General features: G+C 44.7%; 1 protein-coding gene across 7 annotated transcripts in view; it reads left to right on the forward strand.

The window, feature by feature from the left end:
- Nucleotides 1-3577: 3577 nt before the first annotated feature.
- pcdh19 (protocadherin 19) overlaps nucleotides 3578-16866 on the forward strand; it is a 49805-nt gene continuing 36516 nt past the window's right edge. Inside the window, exons 1-2 of one of the 7 annotated variants that reach the window (XM_062560587.1) lie at nucleotides 3578-6902; nucleotides 9428-9560. In XM_062560587.1, coding sequence (XP_062416571.1) covers nucleotides 4759-6902; nucleotides 9428-9560 — 2277 coding nt within the window. In that variant the 5' untranslated portion in view covers nucleotides 3578-4758. Of the gene's footprint in view, nucleotides 6903-9427; nucleotides 9774-16866 lie in introns of all 7 variants that reach the window. The other 6 variants (XM_037460385.2, XM_037460386.2, XM_062560585.1 and 3 more) reach the window with 6 other exon arrangements.

The raw sequence follows: 16866 nt of genomic DNA on the forward strand, positions 1-16866 counted from the left end.
TGGAGTTGAGGGCGTATCGTCATTGACGAGAGGCCTATAGATTAAGCCTGTCAGTTCCCCTTCCTTTTTTTTTTTTTTTTTTTCATGCCTCTGGCAAGGCGTGCTCAGCAGAAATCAATTTTTTTGTGAAGCTGTATGGATGAGGACCATAATAATTACGTCATCTTCAGCTCCATCCAAAATAAGCGTGGCGATTTTGCTTATTCGGAATCGATGCGTCGCTGTCTGTCTCTGCCGTCTTCGGCTAGCTCTTCTAAGTCCATGTTTGTGAGCGGGCCGAGTTCCAGTGCCAGGCAGGACACGGGGGTGATAATGCCAGCATCTGTCAGAGGGGCTTAGATATTCCTTACCAAGCAAGCAGCAGGGACAGACTACAGACGTGTGCGGTTCCTTGGCAGCAGAGAAGAAAAAAAACCTGACATGAAATAAAATCAGTCATTCTCTGTGTACTTTCAAATGCACTGGTTCAAGTTTTCCCCCACAAATCCTTCAAAAAATATGCTCCAATGCAAGAGTGTGAAAATCCCATGGATTTTAATAGCCTCACTTTATGCATCCTGTCTTTAAGTTGGAGAAGGAAGCAAAGCTTCATTTTTATTTGGATATGCATTAAAGTATTGGTATATTCACAATAAAGTTAAGAACTTGGTTAAGATTATTTATTAGATTATTATTATTATTACTAAGATTATTAACATGTTAAAAGACAATAAGAAATCAAACACCACCTCAAGATTGGACTTTCAATTATTCATCCATTTGATGAGTGTTTTTCCAACAACAAATATGTAATAAACAGTTTGATGGAAAATTAATTTAGTTTTCTTTGGTAAATGCTCAGTATTCTTTGGGTGCAGCCGTATTGGTTAATGTACTGTAGGAAGGTGACAAACAGGAATCCACTCCGGAACCTCAATAACATGAAAAGTGAACACATTACCTTCTCATCATCCCTTCCCCTGATTTATTCCACCAACCAACAGAAAATGTAAGGATTAAGAGGGTTAAACTTTCAGACATAAACCAACTCACTGTCAAGATCATATCAATCACATGATTACATTACAAACACAAGCTACAATAACAAAAGTCGCATTTATTAGTTGCTCATAAGCAGTCTAGTCTTGACACCTTGCTACAATAAAAAAGCACATTTTATTGTGTTTTTGTACTGTTACCCCGGAGTACCTGCTCGGGTTAGAATCGAGAAGCCAATGCAAGCCTCTGTAACATCATTGCACACTGATAGAAATACAAAACGCTCCATGCACTAAGTCGTACATGCAGCCATCAGAAAGCCCTGAGGAAGAGAAAGTCCCCAGCCGGCGCCTACGGATGTTTAACTCTGTGACATTAAGAATGCATGAGCTTAAAGAGTCTTCGGGCGCTCTCCTTATGCCACTGCAACACGTCTTGAAAAGTGTTATGGAAGAGCAAACCAGTTGCATTGTTGACACTTGCTTGTTTGTCAAGATGGGATTGCCTTATGCGAGAGCAGAACACTATGTTTACTTATTGAAAGGAGATCCCGTCCGAGGCGTTTAACGGAGCGCCTCCTTTTTAATCGTATACTACAACAGAATTATTCCTGCCGGTGGTGAGTGATTGTGGACTTTCCTTTACTCGTGTGTAACCTGTAACATATAGAAACACGAATGGTCATATCATATATGCGGTTTCCAGCCCGGTGAAGCTGCTACTTTTCATCCTTGTGTCTTTAATTTACTGACACAGTTTTGAGTGTGTGTCACGAATAAAAACGTGAATAGAAGAAGGTAAATTGTTTGTGCATATTGCGCAACAATGACCCCTTTCCTCTCGCCTTGCACAGTTCAATCCCCTCTTTATTGATTAACAATGATTGTATATTGCTCAGAGCTAATTCACCTTTTGGACAGCATATTAATTGTGGTCAAACAGCAGACTTTGAATTCCAATATAAAGAGGAAATTGATTTGCCAGTGATCCTCATTGTTATTCGTGTGGCACGCGGTGGTTCTGCATCGGGGTGAAACGGTCTGGGGGGTAAAAAGAAGAAGAAGAAAAAAAAGGAGGAAAGTTGGAATAACGGGACGGAGCTGCGGCTGCGGACGCTAGGTGTCACCCTTGTGACTTTGAAATCGGCCTTCCCTCGGAAGTGTGTGACGGCGGCTGCTCCACGAGCTGCTGCGACGAGGCGTGCAGGGGGCTGTCTCTGCATGGGAGGAGCGCGTGCACGCGTCTCCGTGTGTAAAAAGGACCGGCTGTGAACGAGTGTCGCTTCCATCTCAATGATGTGTGGCGCAACAAGAGGAATTTTATATTCCCCCCCCCCCCATTTTTCTTCTTCTTCTTCTTCTTTTCCTTTTGTAGAGTTGGCCTTGTTTCATCGTGGTCAGCTGACGCGCGTCAGCGGGGCATATTTCTTCAGCGTCAATATGACGGAGTTACATGGAGATAATTGGGAAGCCACGCAGTGGAGCTAATAATCGATTTGTTGTTTTGTTTTCTTATCGTGATTAGCGCCAGGCCACAGAGGCCATAGTCCAGACACCTCATTATTAACCTTTCTACGTGGGAATTCTGCAGCTGACAAACACGCACGATCTAACGAACTAATTAACGGTGAATTCTTTTTCATAGGACGAAATATCCTTTGTGTTATTGGACCGACTCCGTACTAGGCTTGCGTCCGCTGATCATCTTTAAGCATGGAATGTGACATGCAGGTGTGAAACAGACTATTAAAGAATATGATGTATGCTATTTAACGCTATGTGTCCCGGCGGGGTTTGTTTGATACGGAGGCTTCGGGCTAATAAGTCAGAAAACCTTGACGAACGTGTTTCTGTGTACTGATCTCACTGGTGGTACGACATCCTCATGCCACTACATGGAATCCATAATCATTGATGAATATGTATTAGTGAGGCCGTGCATGGTGTGGCCTATACGTCCATAGCACGAGGGAGCCAGGTCAGGATGTAAATGATGCAACATAATGCGCACAGTTGCAACTTTAAATATTTAGTAGAAGAAAGCAGGGAATGACCGTTATTTCTTCAGCAATAACATCTGCTTTGGTACAGAGACGCTGTCACCGCGGGTCAAACACAGATCCATTTAAATCCCCAATAACCTGCCGGGTTCCCGTTGAGAGGAGGTGCTATAAAAGATGCCTCGGTACAAATAAGTGCCCATTGGTGTGAGAACACAAGGACGCATCCGTGAAAAGTTATCCTCAGCATCTCTCCCGTGCCTCCACTGGGAGAAATTAGCGCGTGGCGCTTTTCTTCTTCTTCCACTTCTTCCTGGAGCACCGATGACACTGCCTCAAAGACCTCCCCACGGATCCCCCCCCCCCCTCCCCTCTGGACTTCTCTATCGGAACCGCGGCTCTCTCGATCATCCAAAACACCTCGCACGTCGTGTTTCAACTTGCACGCGCTGTGATTGCCCCCCCCCCCCCATCCCTTTCCCATCGCATCGCCCATCTGCAGGAGAACAGGTAGTTTGGCCGCGTTTCGCCGCCGCGCTTCGCCCCACCCACCCAGCAGCTCGCGAACCCTCCCGTGTAACCCCTGATTGGCTGAGGGGATTGCAGGTCCTGAGACAGAGCGCTCGGCTCGGAGCTGCGCGGCCGCCAGTGTGCACCAGCGAAGCGAGCGGAGCGCTTGTTCAAGTCAACCAAACAGCCTGCTGGCAAAGAGTGGTTGGGTTTTTTTTTTTTCTTCTTTTTTTTAATTTGTCTTTTTTTCTTTCTGCCTCTAACCAGGCTGGATACGGGCTACTGTGCGTCCTGCTTTGTTTTCTGACCAACATGAAATGCGTGTTGTACATACAGTAGGCTCTTTCATCGTTTCTGCACAACTGGCTTTTTGGCTGAACCTTTTTTTTATGTGGCATGGACTAATTATCAGGATACCTGCGACCTTTTCCAAGGGAATTAAGTAAACGCTTCAAGTCTTGCGGCGGGGATGAAAGACGAAATCTTCTGGAAATAATAAAAAGGTAATCGGGACTTCAGTGATGTGATGAATCTCACTCGTTCTTTAGAAAAAGATATCCGGACTGGAGTTGTTGAATCATTTTGTGACTGCTGATCCTTTTTTTTTCTTTTTTCGTCCGATGTGCAGTTGGAGAGCAAAAATCTGAAAAGGACATTTTGACCACTGCTCGTATTAGCTCACATACGCAAAGCAATATGTTTATCCAAAATGCGACTTAAGTGTTTCCTGGCATTAGGGCGGAGAATTTAACACGGACTTTTGAGCCCGGCTCATTCATCCTCACGGAAGATTGAACATTCTGTGGACTTCCCCACAAGAATTCCTTCTATATGCAGTCCGATTATTTCCCCTTCTTTCAGCCCACTTGAAAATGGACAGTTCGACATATGAGTCATGCGTAAGACCAGTTTGCCGCTTGAGGAGTGCTGCGCGGATTTACACGGTTAAATCACTGTTGTGAGAAGAGCCAGCATGTTTTCACAGATCTGTCGTCCCCAATGTTTCGCCCGTTGCAGTAGACCGGAGGATGTGCTCTGCCTGAGAAGAGTCAAATAGGCTTGCTGCAATTAGAGCTTTCACGCCATGGTATAATTTGTGCACGCGAGACCTTTTCCTCCCCTTTACACTTTTCTGGACATTTGAATGAGATGATTCATTTGGAACGTTTTTTTCCCCGATTTTTTTTCTGACGTGCATTTCTAGTGCGTAATTAGCGAGCTCTTCGTCGGGCTGAGGGGGAGAAGAAGAAAAAAAAAACTCAACAGGTACAATGCAAACCAAGGAGATGGAATTAATTCAATTCTTTGCTGTGTTCCTCTTTAATTGGGTCGCGGCCGAGGCTGTTATCAACCTAAAGTATGGAATAAACGAGGAGATGAAGCCCGGCTCAGTAATTGGAAACGTGACAAAGGACGCGCTAAAGCAAGGATTCCAGATTGCGCTGCAGCCCCCGTACTTGAGGGTTATTTCCAATTCAGAACCGCGATGGGTGGAACTCAGTCCCGCCGGAATCCTTACAACCCAAATGAAAATAGATCGGGATGTGGTTTGTCGACAGAACCCTAAGTGCATTATTTCCCTAGAAGTAATGTCAAATATGGAGATCTGTGTCATCAAGGTGGAAATTGAAGATTTGAACGATAACGCACCCAGGTTTCCAACGAGCCACATTGACATTGAAATCTCCGAGAATGCCTCCCCTGGTACCAGGTTTCCCCTAGAGGGGGCAAGCGATCCGGACTCGGGGACCTTTGGAGTGCAATCATATTCCATCACTCCGAATGAGCTTTTCGGACTAGACATAAAGACCAGAGGGGATGGGTCTAAAATTGCTGAGCTTGTTGTGCAAAAATCATTGGACCGCGAGACCCAGTCCCACTATACGTATGAAATTAGTGCAGAAGATGGAGGCGACCCTCCTAAAATAGGCGCGGTCCAGTTAAATATCAAAGTGATTGATTCTAATGACAACAACCCTGTCTTTGACGTGCCAGTGTATACTGTCAATGTCATGGAAAATTCCCCCATTAATACGTTAGTCATTGACTTGAATGCAACAGATCCCGACGAGGGCACTAATGGCGAGATAGTGTACTCGTTCAACAGTTACGTCGGCGAAAACACCAGGGATGCGTTCAAAATTGACCCGGCAACCGGGATCATCACCGTGAACGGTGTCTTGGATTACGAAGCAGCGAACATATACGAGATCGACGTCCAGGCCAAAGATTTAGGTCCCAACTCAATCCCAGCTCACTGCAAAGTCACAGTGAACGTGATGGACACAAACGATAATCCACCTGTCATAAATCTGCTCTCGCTCAACACAGAGATGGTGGAAGTTAGTGAAAACGCGCAGCGTGGCTATGTCATTGCGCTGGTGAGGGTGTCCGATAAGGATTCCGGGGCCAACGGCAAAGTGCAGTGCAGGCTGCAGGGCAATGTTCCGTTTAGACTTCAAGAATATGAGAGTTTCTCCACCATACTTGTTGACGGCAGGCTGGACAGGGAGCAGAAGGACACATACAACCTGACCATCCAAGCGGAAGATAGCGGTATGCCTCCTCTACGCGCGACAAAGTCTTTGGTGGTCAAAGTCACGGACGAAAACGACAACCCTCCCCACTTCCTCAAACCACACTATCAGGAGATGGTGATGGAAAACAACCTGCCCGGTTCATGTCTGCTAGAGGTGTCGGCAGAAGACCCGGACCTGGGGATGAATGGCACAGTCTCCTACTCCATTGTCCCCGGTGAGATTAAGCACATGGATGTAAACACGTATGTCAGCATTAACCCATCAGGCCGCATTTACTCCATGAGGTCATTTGACCACGAATACACCAGAACCTTTGATTTCAAAGTGTTGGCCAGAGACAACGGTAACCCGTCCCTATCCAGCAACGCCACGGTGCGCATTGTCGTCCTGGATGTCAACGACAACACACCTGTCATGACGAACCCTCCGCTCGTTAATGGCACAGCGGAGGTTTCCATCCCCAGAAACGCTGGGGTGGGCTACATGGTGACCCAAGTGAAGGCAGACGACTACGATGAGGGGGAGAACGGCCGGCTGACCTACACCATCTCAGAGGGCGACAGAGCTTTCTTTGAGATCGACCAAGTCAACGGAGAGGTGCGTTCCACCAGGATGTTTGGGGAAAACGCCAAATCCACCTACGAGATCACTGTGGTGGCGAGGGATCACGGCAAGCCCTCCCTTTCTGCCTCGGCCTACATCGTAGTGTACCTCTCACCGGACCTAAATGCACAGGAGCCTATCGGACCTGTCAACCTGTCCCTCATCTTCATCATCGCTCTGGGCTCCATCGCAGCCATCCTATTTGTCACTATGATTTTTGTGGCGGTCAAGTGCAAGAGGGATAACAAGGAGATCCGGACGTACAACTGCAGGTACTGATTAAATCCATTATGTGTGTGTGTGTTTTGAGTGTGCATGTTGCGTTTGCATATGGGTGAGAGGGGGGGGGGGGGAGCAGCCGTGTGCCCCCCTCCCCCCGTGCTTGTGCGCCTTTCCGCAATCGTGTCTGAAACCGCGAGTTGTTAGTGCATCGCTTTCCAAATGCAGCATGCGGGCCCCAATGTGAGGACTGCAGATTTTTGTTCCCTCCCCACACAGTTGAAACTGAGGCAGACGAATCACTCGACTGCTTTAAATCAGACACATTGTGCTGAAGCCCAGTGTTCCGTGTTAGGGAGACGTGATTGATTGATTTTAATCCTCCCATTGTAACCAATTGAGTCATAAATACGACGGTTCACCTGTCATGTTCAATTTGTGGCCGTGCTGCAGGACAATTAACGTCCCGCTGGTTCAATAGCAGTCCCAGACATTTATTATTTAACATCCACCATGGCTGATTGGCTGTTATCAGCTTTAATCCAGTGTGATTATGGACAGTCCTTGAACATCACTTAGATTTGCATCTGCTTGCTTCTGCCCTGAGGAATTTCTAGATGTTAAAATTAGATCAATATTTCTTACTTTTAATACAGATAATTAAAAGCTACGTAGATCACATCTTCATCATTAAGTATTTACCCGGTTTCCCTGGAAAGAGGTAGATTATTATTTTGTGGAACTTCCATGTTGAACTTTTTGTTTTGTTCATCAATCTGAACATCAGCTCTGGCTTTGATTTCCCTGTGCCACATTACCACTATAAATTTACATATAGATTGGATTTGAGAGTTTAACCTGAAGCTATAATCATATTTTGCTCCAAACATAATTTTATTAATTCAAAGTTAACTTTGGGCATTTTCAAGCATGTAGTCAGCAAAAAAAAACGTTTCTTTCTCAACACACATATATATATATATATATATATATATTATGAATTGTGTACTGTTATTCGCATGCAATGTTTGGTTGAGATTTCTACCAGCTTTAAGTGCCTTCCAACATTTTGTGAATTGCACTGCTTCAATTTTAAAATCAATTATTGTTCTCTCTGTAGTAGCTCTACAAAAAGAATGACTACTCCACTTACCTTCATGTTGTCAAAAGGAAGAATTCACATCTCTTCTTATCACAAGTGCTTTATTCCAACCTGAATGCACACTGACGGATACCTGTGTGCAGCTATCTCACAGACAACAGCTACCTTAAGCAACATAACATTTTCCCCAACATGTGTACATTTTGTTTAGAGAAAAAACAATGAATAGAAAAATGCACATTTCAAATAACTGCTCTCAGTACCTCACTCTCCTAGTGTGAGCCACTCTCCCTGCTGGGAGCTTTAATCAGCACTGATGTGTTCTACTTCTCAGTCGCAACCTCGAATATGAGGAGCAGTTATCTCCAATTTATTGCTTGTCCTCTGTCACTCCGTTTGACTCTGAAGATTTCCCCTCCCAGATTTCAATTTGGGCATGAAGTAGGGAGACAACATGTTAGAGGGATAAATGAAAAAGAGATGGAGTATCTTCTTTTCTTCCGGCTGCTTTTTTCTTTCCACCAAATCAAAAGGGAGCAAAATTGGGGGGAGCTGTTTTGAAGATGCAATCTAAAAGAAGAATGAGAAAGACAAACTATGCTGGTGCATTTTGGCCTTTGTGATTTTAGAAGGCAAAGAGGATTACAGATGCATTTGAGTAAGGAGCACAGGCCCAGGCCAGCGAAGGCAGAGGCTTTCAAGAATCAGGAACAGGGATATTCCACATATTGCGATTTCATGGGCAACTACAGTTTTGTTTTTGGCTTTAACAGAAAATAAACCATATGTTCCACGGCGAAAGGTTTAAAATGGCTTTCTCCAGAGTTTGAAGTAATGCAGACGGTGAAAAACATCCTAAATTATATGGAATATGTTTGCAGTCATCACCATAGAAAATAATTAAGCATCTGTTCTCTTGTGGAAGACTGCAAGGCTGTGGAAAGAATGGATAATTCCCCCAATCTGAGGATGCTTTGATAAAACAGGGCTCTGTTCCTCATTTGCTCGTATTAAAGTCAAAATACTCAGTTCAAGTTTGCACCAGACATTCAGAGCCGCTAAATGAATTTGAATCTGCAGTTCTCGTTGCTGCTGGTGGGCTCGCCTGATTATGAAAGAAGAAATTGAATTAGTTTGGGTTTGTGCGCTTTGAATATGATTGCATTTACCAGTAGTGCTGCTCAGGAACAGCGTGTTCTCCTGCTTTGCTTCTGTGGTCACGGCATGTTTGCATTTTGTCTGCCTGTTTGTAACATGTTGATTGTTGAGCATGCAAATGCAAACAAACAAGGGATAACCGCTCTGTTGCAAGACGGGCGTGGGGAGACATTTAAGTGTGCTGCTCCACACGGGCAATGGCCGCTGTGTCTGCCACCCAATGGCCGAGCGGCGCCCGAGCTGGCATGGCGGGTGTGCTCTTTGACCGTGTGGACAGGGGAGGGGAAGGCAGAGCACTGCTTTATTGAGTCTGTTCAGTTTCTTCTACTTGCGCAGGGTGGCGGAGTACTCATACGGAAACCAGAAGAAGTCCAGCAAGAAGAAGAAGCTGAACAAGAACGACATCCGCCTGGTGCCGCGCGACGTCGAGGAGACAGACAAGATGAATGTGGTGAGTTGCTCGTCTCTCACCTCCTCGCTCAACTACTTCGACTACCACCAGCAGAGCTTGCCGCTGGGCTGCAGGCGCTCCGAGAGCACCTTCCTCAACGTGGAGAACCAGAACTCACGCAATGCAGCTCCCAACCACGGCTATCAGCACCCGTTCACTGGGCAGGCCCACCAGCAGCCAGACCTCATCATCAACGGCATGCCACTGCCAGAGGTGAGATACAATCCGCTGTGCTCTGTCCTAAATCCTTGGCTGGGCCGCTTTGGGTGTTAGGGGTGGAGCCTAATGGGTGGTGTGTTTTTTTTTTTTACATCGATTCTCACGACTAAACCTTTCATTCATTATGATTAGTAGGCCTCCCTTTAGCATTGCGCTGTGAAGAAACGATGCACCACCTTTCAGCATGTGTGCTTCACATTCCCGCGAGCCATGTATTATGATGTCACTGAAATGTCTCCCTGCTGTTGATGGAAAGATGAGCTCTCTGAAATGGCACAAGTGACGCTCCGCCAGTTGATGCGAGTGAAATGATTCAAGGCATTTCAGGGGGCTGCGGCCTTGAGGCTGACCTGTGACTGAGAGCGCTTTGCCAGGCCGAATTTGGAGGTCTAACAAAGTGGATTATTTGTCCCCCTTCTACTCCCGCTGCTTTTATTTTTCTTTGTCAGTGGTGAGAACCTGCCAGCTTTATTGACCCCCACTAATCAGCTTCACTACACACGATTTCAGGTCCTAGCAGAAAGAGTAAGCATTGCTTAAATGCTTTGTTGGTGTGTTGTCCATTTGGCTGCAGTTCTTGCCGCATGGCCGCCCCCCCCGCAAGCAGCCATTGAATTACCCTGACGTACAATGCGAGAACCCAGCAGCACAGTGGAGGTTTCACTTTAAAAGGCTGTTCAGGCTGACAGTGTGCATGCAGACTAGATTGTCTTTAGTTTATAGATTTTCGAATGTATGAACGTTCTATGGGATTCTTTTGAAAAGCTTTTTCTTTATGACCCACTCGTCCTTGATCCCATCGAAGAAAGCGGCATTTGCGTTGTGTGTGTGTGTGTGTGCGCATCAGTGTTTGTGTGCTCGTGTGTTCGTATGAGAATGCGTATGGTACCCACTCCTATACAGACAGCAGCAAACAAGCCCCGGCTCCATACAAACACTTGTAATTGATGACTCCAATTTATGTTTGACATTCAGCGAGAGGAAGGTGCGGGGGGGGGTTTGGTGCGTGTGTCTTAAAACAAGCAACGCAAGATGGATATTGATGTATTGACCGGATGATCCAGAGAGATCCAGGCACCGGTTGATCCGGAGGGGTCAATGAGAGCTACTTACAGGCATGCTGATTTACTGGGCCTGTCGGAGCTGCTTCTGACTGAGTTTGTGTGTAAGCAACACAGGTGGAAGTGGAATGAGAAATGTTGTCGGTGGGTTGTCCCCGCGGCGTTATCTGGTCAGCCGAGGCAGAGGTGGGGGATTCAGCAGGCACACGCGGTGACCCGTACGCTGTGATTGTATTCGCTGGTAGGTAGCGCTGTGCAGGTCACCGCCAGCCTTTCCTCAGCCAAGAAAATGTGGGTCTGGCTGCACAGAGGAATCAACCACCGCTAAAAGCTCCAGTAAGCTTCCTGTCTCTGCGGCTTAACCGTCCAATAAAAGCACATTTGCCGCAGGATTAGGGGAGCCTTTATTTGTTTCAGCTAATGAAAAAGTGGAGAGGGAGACAAATAGGGCTGAAGATTGATTTGGATGATTCCATATGCGAAGCTCGCGCGAGTCTTGATAGAGATGTGCGAGGGCAGATAGAGGGATAAGAAGGGAAGAAGTGAGCCAGGGTGATTGAGTCTCAGTGCCAGGTGTCTGAGCCCGACCACGTTTTCGCATTTGCTTAGAGGCAGTTGATTAGCTCGGCAGAGGCCGGGCCTGTTTAGCATGCAGCTTCCATTGCTCTCCGCCTTGCACATGCTGTTGACAAACATCTCTTTGACCTGGTCTTTGCATATTTTCCCTGAACCGGGAAAAGAGTGTGTGTGTGTGTGTGTGTGTGTGTGTGTGTAGTTGAGAAAGTAACAGCAGAATAGCGAGAGCATGCCATTTAACCTCCAACGGAGTAATACCAGCACAACAACAGTTGTCATTGTCTTCTTTCTGCCCCATCGCAACATTTGCAAGAGACAGAAGGTCTAGAGAAGGTTTAAATATGGCTCTTAAATAAAACATCTTTTTGCTATAGTAATTACAATGCCATTCATGGCGCAATCAAACAGCAGTGAAATGACTGATAATTGCCTCGGCCCAATGAGCGTGCTTGGACTTGAAACCACTTGACTCTTCACATTCTCAACCCACATGCCATTGACATCCCATTGACAGCCTGCGACTGTTGGGATTGTGGCTTTGTCAAGATTTTTTTTTTTTTTTCTCAACTTAGTTATTGGCGATGATTCGATGAGGCTGGGCTGAATACATTTTAGTGATTGTTTGAATTGCCACAGCCCTCCGAGTGTGGATCCCAGACCAATGTGGTTTTCTAGTGACGACAAAGTGGATATGGACTGGTTTCATATTTGTAAGTTGTGTTTTTTGATCGATGTAAACTTCTCCCACATTGTTAGTTTATGTAGGCCAGTAACATCCTGCTTATGTCAGACCATTTGAAGTCAGGTTTTTCCTGCTTCAGACAAAGCACACTGGCACACACACACACACACGCACGCACACACACAGCGGACTCGGGCAAGATACCGGTGACAGGGCTCCCCAAAGGCTTCATACCTGCGATTGCGTTGTGTATATTGTATTGTCCCTTGTGAGAATGCGTACCAGTGTATACCTCCCTGAACATTGTTACTGTCCATTGTTTTGAAAAGCATCAGCTGTGAGATGTTTGTTAGACCTGCCTGTGGTAGCGCTAATATGAATGCTCACAGGAGAATAGAGCTGTCATCCATGGCTTAATTATAGTGAATCACCTGGTATGGGAAACAGTTATGCAGTAAAGAAATGGCCTTTGGCAAGAATGTTTTTTTTTTCATTTGTAATTTGTGCTATGGCATCTCACACTTGGGATTTCAGATAATGAGCATAGCAGAAACACAAGATACGTTACTTACATTGATTACCCTAATTCAGAATATTTTCCTTTTACACAGGTGTTAAATGAAACAAAGCAAGAAAGAAATGGGACTTAGTTCTGCAAATTACATCCAACTTTTTCATTAACGTAGCTCCAAATCATGTTATGGCACCTTTCATATGGAAAAGTTCTAGAAAATGCATTTTAAAGAGATCAAACAAGATAACCTTTTCCTTAAATGTTAAGAAACCCTGAGTAGAACCAGGCTTTGGGAGGGTTTACCATCGGACTCGACCAGTTGGGAAGAGAAGAAGTGAGAAAGAGAGCGAGACAGAGCACCTCTGTCAACAACAAAAAGTGAATTACATTATTAAGAGCAGAGGAAGTTTAGGTCCCTTTAACCTTATAGTAGCTTAACAAAGCAACCCTGAACTAGTCCTTGCTATGCACATGTTATCATAGAGAGTCCTAAAGGTACAGTGTGTGGGATGTTCTGGCAGAAATGGATTGATAATCGATGCGCTGTGTTCTTAAAGCTCCCGTAGCTGTGTACGTCCCAGTACTACTGTACTGCAGTGTACACGGCCGCGGTTACGATTCTTACAAAAGAGATGGGCTTGTTTTTTTGTTGAGTTCTTAGCGAACCACATAATCCTAAATGAAAAAAAGAAAATTGATAAAAGAAACAACTGACAGGTGTCTCGGAGTCGCTGTTTTCCCTGCTGGTAAGGAAGGGATTTTGATATCGATGTAAGAGACAAAAGGGAGTGGTTCCAGCACATTTACGCATCCCCCGCTATCCCTTCACATCGGGAGAATATGCATGGGAGCATTCAAACGTGTCATATTGAGCATGCAAACTAGATGTCATGCTGTCAGCGCAGACTACACATCTGTTGAAGCCGCCAATCTCCCCCAACACACGTAGCCGTGATACACAAACGAACACACAAGGCTTCTTATCGAGTGTCTCATTTAATTGAAATACGGGCTGTGACGTTATCATTTACATCATTATGAGCAACTCACAAGTCTCGGAGGAAGAAACAAGAGGAGGCATAACATAGCACGTGTCGACTATCATACAATGTTGTGATTCTGCATTTAGAGTACTCTTTTATGCTGTTTTGTTTTGGTGCCCTTTAAGTCGTGGCAGTGTCAGATAGGGTCGGCTCTAATGTTAAAAGAAAAGGTTAACTTGCTCATCGTATACATTTTTACACTTTACAAAATAATGCATATCTCCCACACAGACACTGTTTTTGGTAAAAGACGATGGTGCTGATTCAGACGGGAATTTCAGTCCCTAAAATGTACCTCAACAGCCTTGATGTCGATGAATCATTTAGCATTTGTTGACTGTGATTGACAGAATGAAGAGAGAGCATCAACATTTGGTTGAAAGTTTAATTGGGAAATGACAACGTGGAAAGAAGCCCCAAAGTGGAAGTAAAACCCGTCTCAGCACTCACGTTGTTTTCTGAATGCGTGCATTAGTGCAACAGGAGACCACGGTTCTCACAATTCTTTTCAAATAGGGAAAGTTAATTGCCTGATCTCAATTTTGCCGTGTCTGACTGTCAGCCGTGTATTCACAGTTTTCAATGCCATTTGGAAGTGAATGAAAGTGAACGAGTGAGTTTGACATTTTCAGCCAAAGCAAATTGGAAAAATCTCCTCACACATTGAAAACAGGATGAACGTTAGACTCGAAAGAACCCGCCTGTCCTTTAAACCATAGGAGCGCAAACTAAACAAGATCACAACATTGGGGTTGAAAACAATTTGGGAGACATTTTTGTAAAATTATTGATCAAGTGATCCCTTTAAAAGTCTAAATCAGTTGAAATAGGACAATTTCGACAATTTGTCAAAGATATGCAAGGAGTAATCGCAGTGGAATTTATTTTTGATGCCTTTAAAGAGTGGGAGTTTTGTGTTCCATCCTTTTAAAGTCTCCTCTTTTCAAAGGGTTTGAGAATGAATCATTTCATCTCCGGAATCTTCAGATGCACAATGATTGAGTGGCAGATGAACCTCTTAATCATTTAGAGAGGTTATTTGTAAGGCAGAGACTTTGGAAACGCTCGGCTTTTCAAGTGTCAGTGTTTATAAGGTGAAATAAAGCCCCGTCTGTCAGAAATAAATTAGCAGTGTGACAGTGATGTACGCAGTGGCCTGTTTATTGCAGCCCTCAGCCGGCTCCTCCCATTGTGCTCACCACACAGACGCTTCTGAAGCTGTAGGCTGATTTTCTGACATTACTCAACAAGATGTTTTTCACTTCATGCACAACCAGTGCTAGTTTTTTTTTTTTTTTTTTTTACACTTGGTTGGCTTTTTATAGCCTTGACCCCAACCCGCCACACGCCATCACGGCACGTCCTTCTCAAATGTGGCAGAGGTAGGATGAAACGACACAACAACCCCGGGTAGCCAGTAGCGAGCAGCCGCGCCCGCCGGGTGGCCACCCTCTCGTCCGGATCAGAGCATCCGGCCAAAGAGCTCGAGAGTCAAAACACATGAGTGACGGCGTCTGATGGAGCGCACGTGTCTCTGTATGTTTCCATAACTGCTTGTGAGCGGTGAGGAGCAGGCAGGGGGAGTAATGGCTGTAATGTAGAGAACCGGCAAGAGCTAGAAAAAACGTGGAGAGACAGAAAGAAAGAAGGGAAAGAGAGGTCTATTTATAGAATGGCAATGATTTTTGTCAACCTGTATTGCTTCTGCCTGAAACATCGTCTTTTTCTTGGAGGAGGCGATTTCTTTATTGCACGAACCATATCAACCTCTACAGAAAGTAATAATGTCACATTTTCTGTTATTGGAGCACATGGTTTTTTCCCCTTGAAAAATGCTTATATTATTTGACTGTACCTGCTAATGGAGAAGGTGGTATTAAAACAGGATGGTGCTTTCAGCATACCTTTTACCCCAATTCTATTCCCTTCATGTCTCCACCATACAGGATAAAACCCTCAATGATGTTTTTGGACTATTTTATAACAGATACTCACGCACACAGTTACATCAAAACAAAGTAAAGTCACATGGTACTCATCAACTAGATTATTCATCCATTTTTTAGACGACTTGACTTGCTCCAAGACGACAGCACTTGAAAATAAAATATATTTGAAATGTCTTTAAAAGCTCTGTCATGTGGAAAGCATTGCCGTCCTTGTAAACCTATTAAACATCAAAGGAAGGGGGGATTTTTTGAGGAAATAAAGACAGGCCCACAATGGCATTAGTTACCTAACAATTTATGTTAAAAGATTTGTACTAGAGAGGTATCTAAAAGCAAAAAGAGGGATAATGGCATTGGGATTATAGGTTGATGGGTCCACGCGTAAATGAGAAAGGGCTAAATGGAGTGAAGGAAATGGACACAGTGATGATGTTTATCGCTGGGGAAGGAGACATCATTACGCACCTTGTTGAGCCGTGCAAGGATTGCTGCGTGGATGTAATTACCTCATTTAAATGAGTTCCCCGCAGCGTTGTTTTTTTTTTTTTTCTCAAATTAAACTTAATGAAAAAATGCAGCATTCGGTTTTCTTTCACTGAAATCCAGGTCCCAAAACGCAGGAAGTTAACAAGTAGAGGTTGACCGTCAAGAAAATGGATTTAATAAGACATTTTGAAGCGTATACAGCCTGTAGTTGCATTAATATGGGATGGAAAAGGTCAGGTTTAAAAACAAAAATCCTAAGACTGGCAATAGCATTTGCTCTGTCGTATCCAGTGTACGTCAAGGCGAGTGTGCTCGGCCCCCTGGCTCAGAAATGTTAAAACATAATCATTTGTACAATGTGTATCGGCATGCCGTGTAAGAAACGCAGATAAGAAAAACAAGGGGCTTACAATCCGCTTTATTTCTTCTTCCCTGATCTGTCGTGGAACAACATCCGGAATGTTTTTCCCCAAGTAAATTAAGCAAGGGAAAAGTAATAACATTTCTCTAGCAATGACCATTAGGATTTGAGTGGGCCAAAATCTAATTTCATCCAAAAAGTTTAGAGAAGAGAAAAGTTCTTAATTAACAATCATGGATTTCCGACGTGTTTCTGTCTATGTAGGGCCTTAGCGTAAGCGGAGGTCACCAGACTTTTTGCCCCACATTGTCAGCACAGTTCCCAGGCCTTTCTCCTGAGGGATAATGCAAGGCTCTATAAACGTGGGGGGTTGGGCCTCGTGGAACGTAGCAATATTAGCTGTGAAAGGAAACTT

The sequence above is a fragment of the Pungitius pungitius genome, chromosome 2 (genome assembly GCF_949316345.1).
Source record: "Pungitius pungitius chromosome 2, fPunPun2.1, whole genome shotgun sequence".
NCBI lineage: Eukaryota > Metazoa > Chordata > Actinopteri > Perciformes > Gasterosteidae > Pungitius > Pungitius pungitius.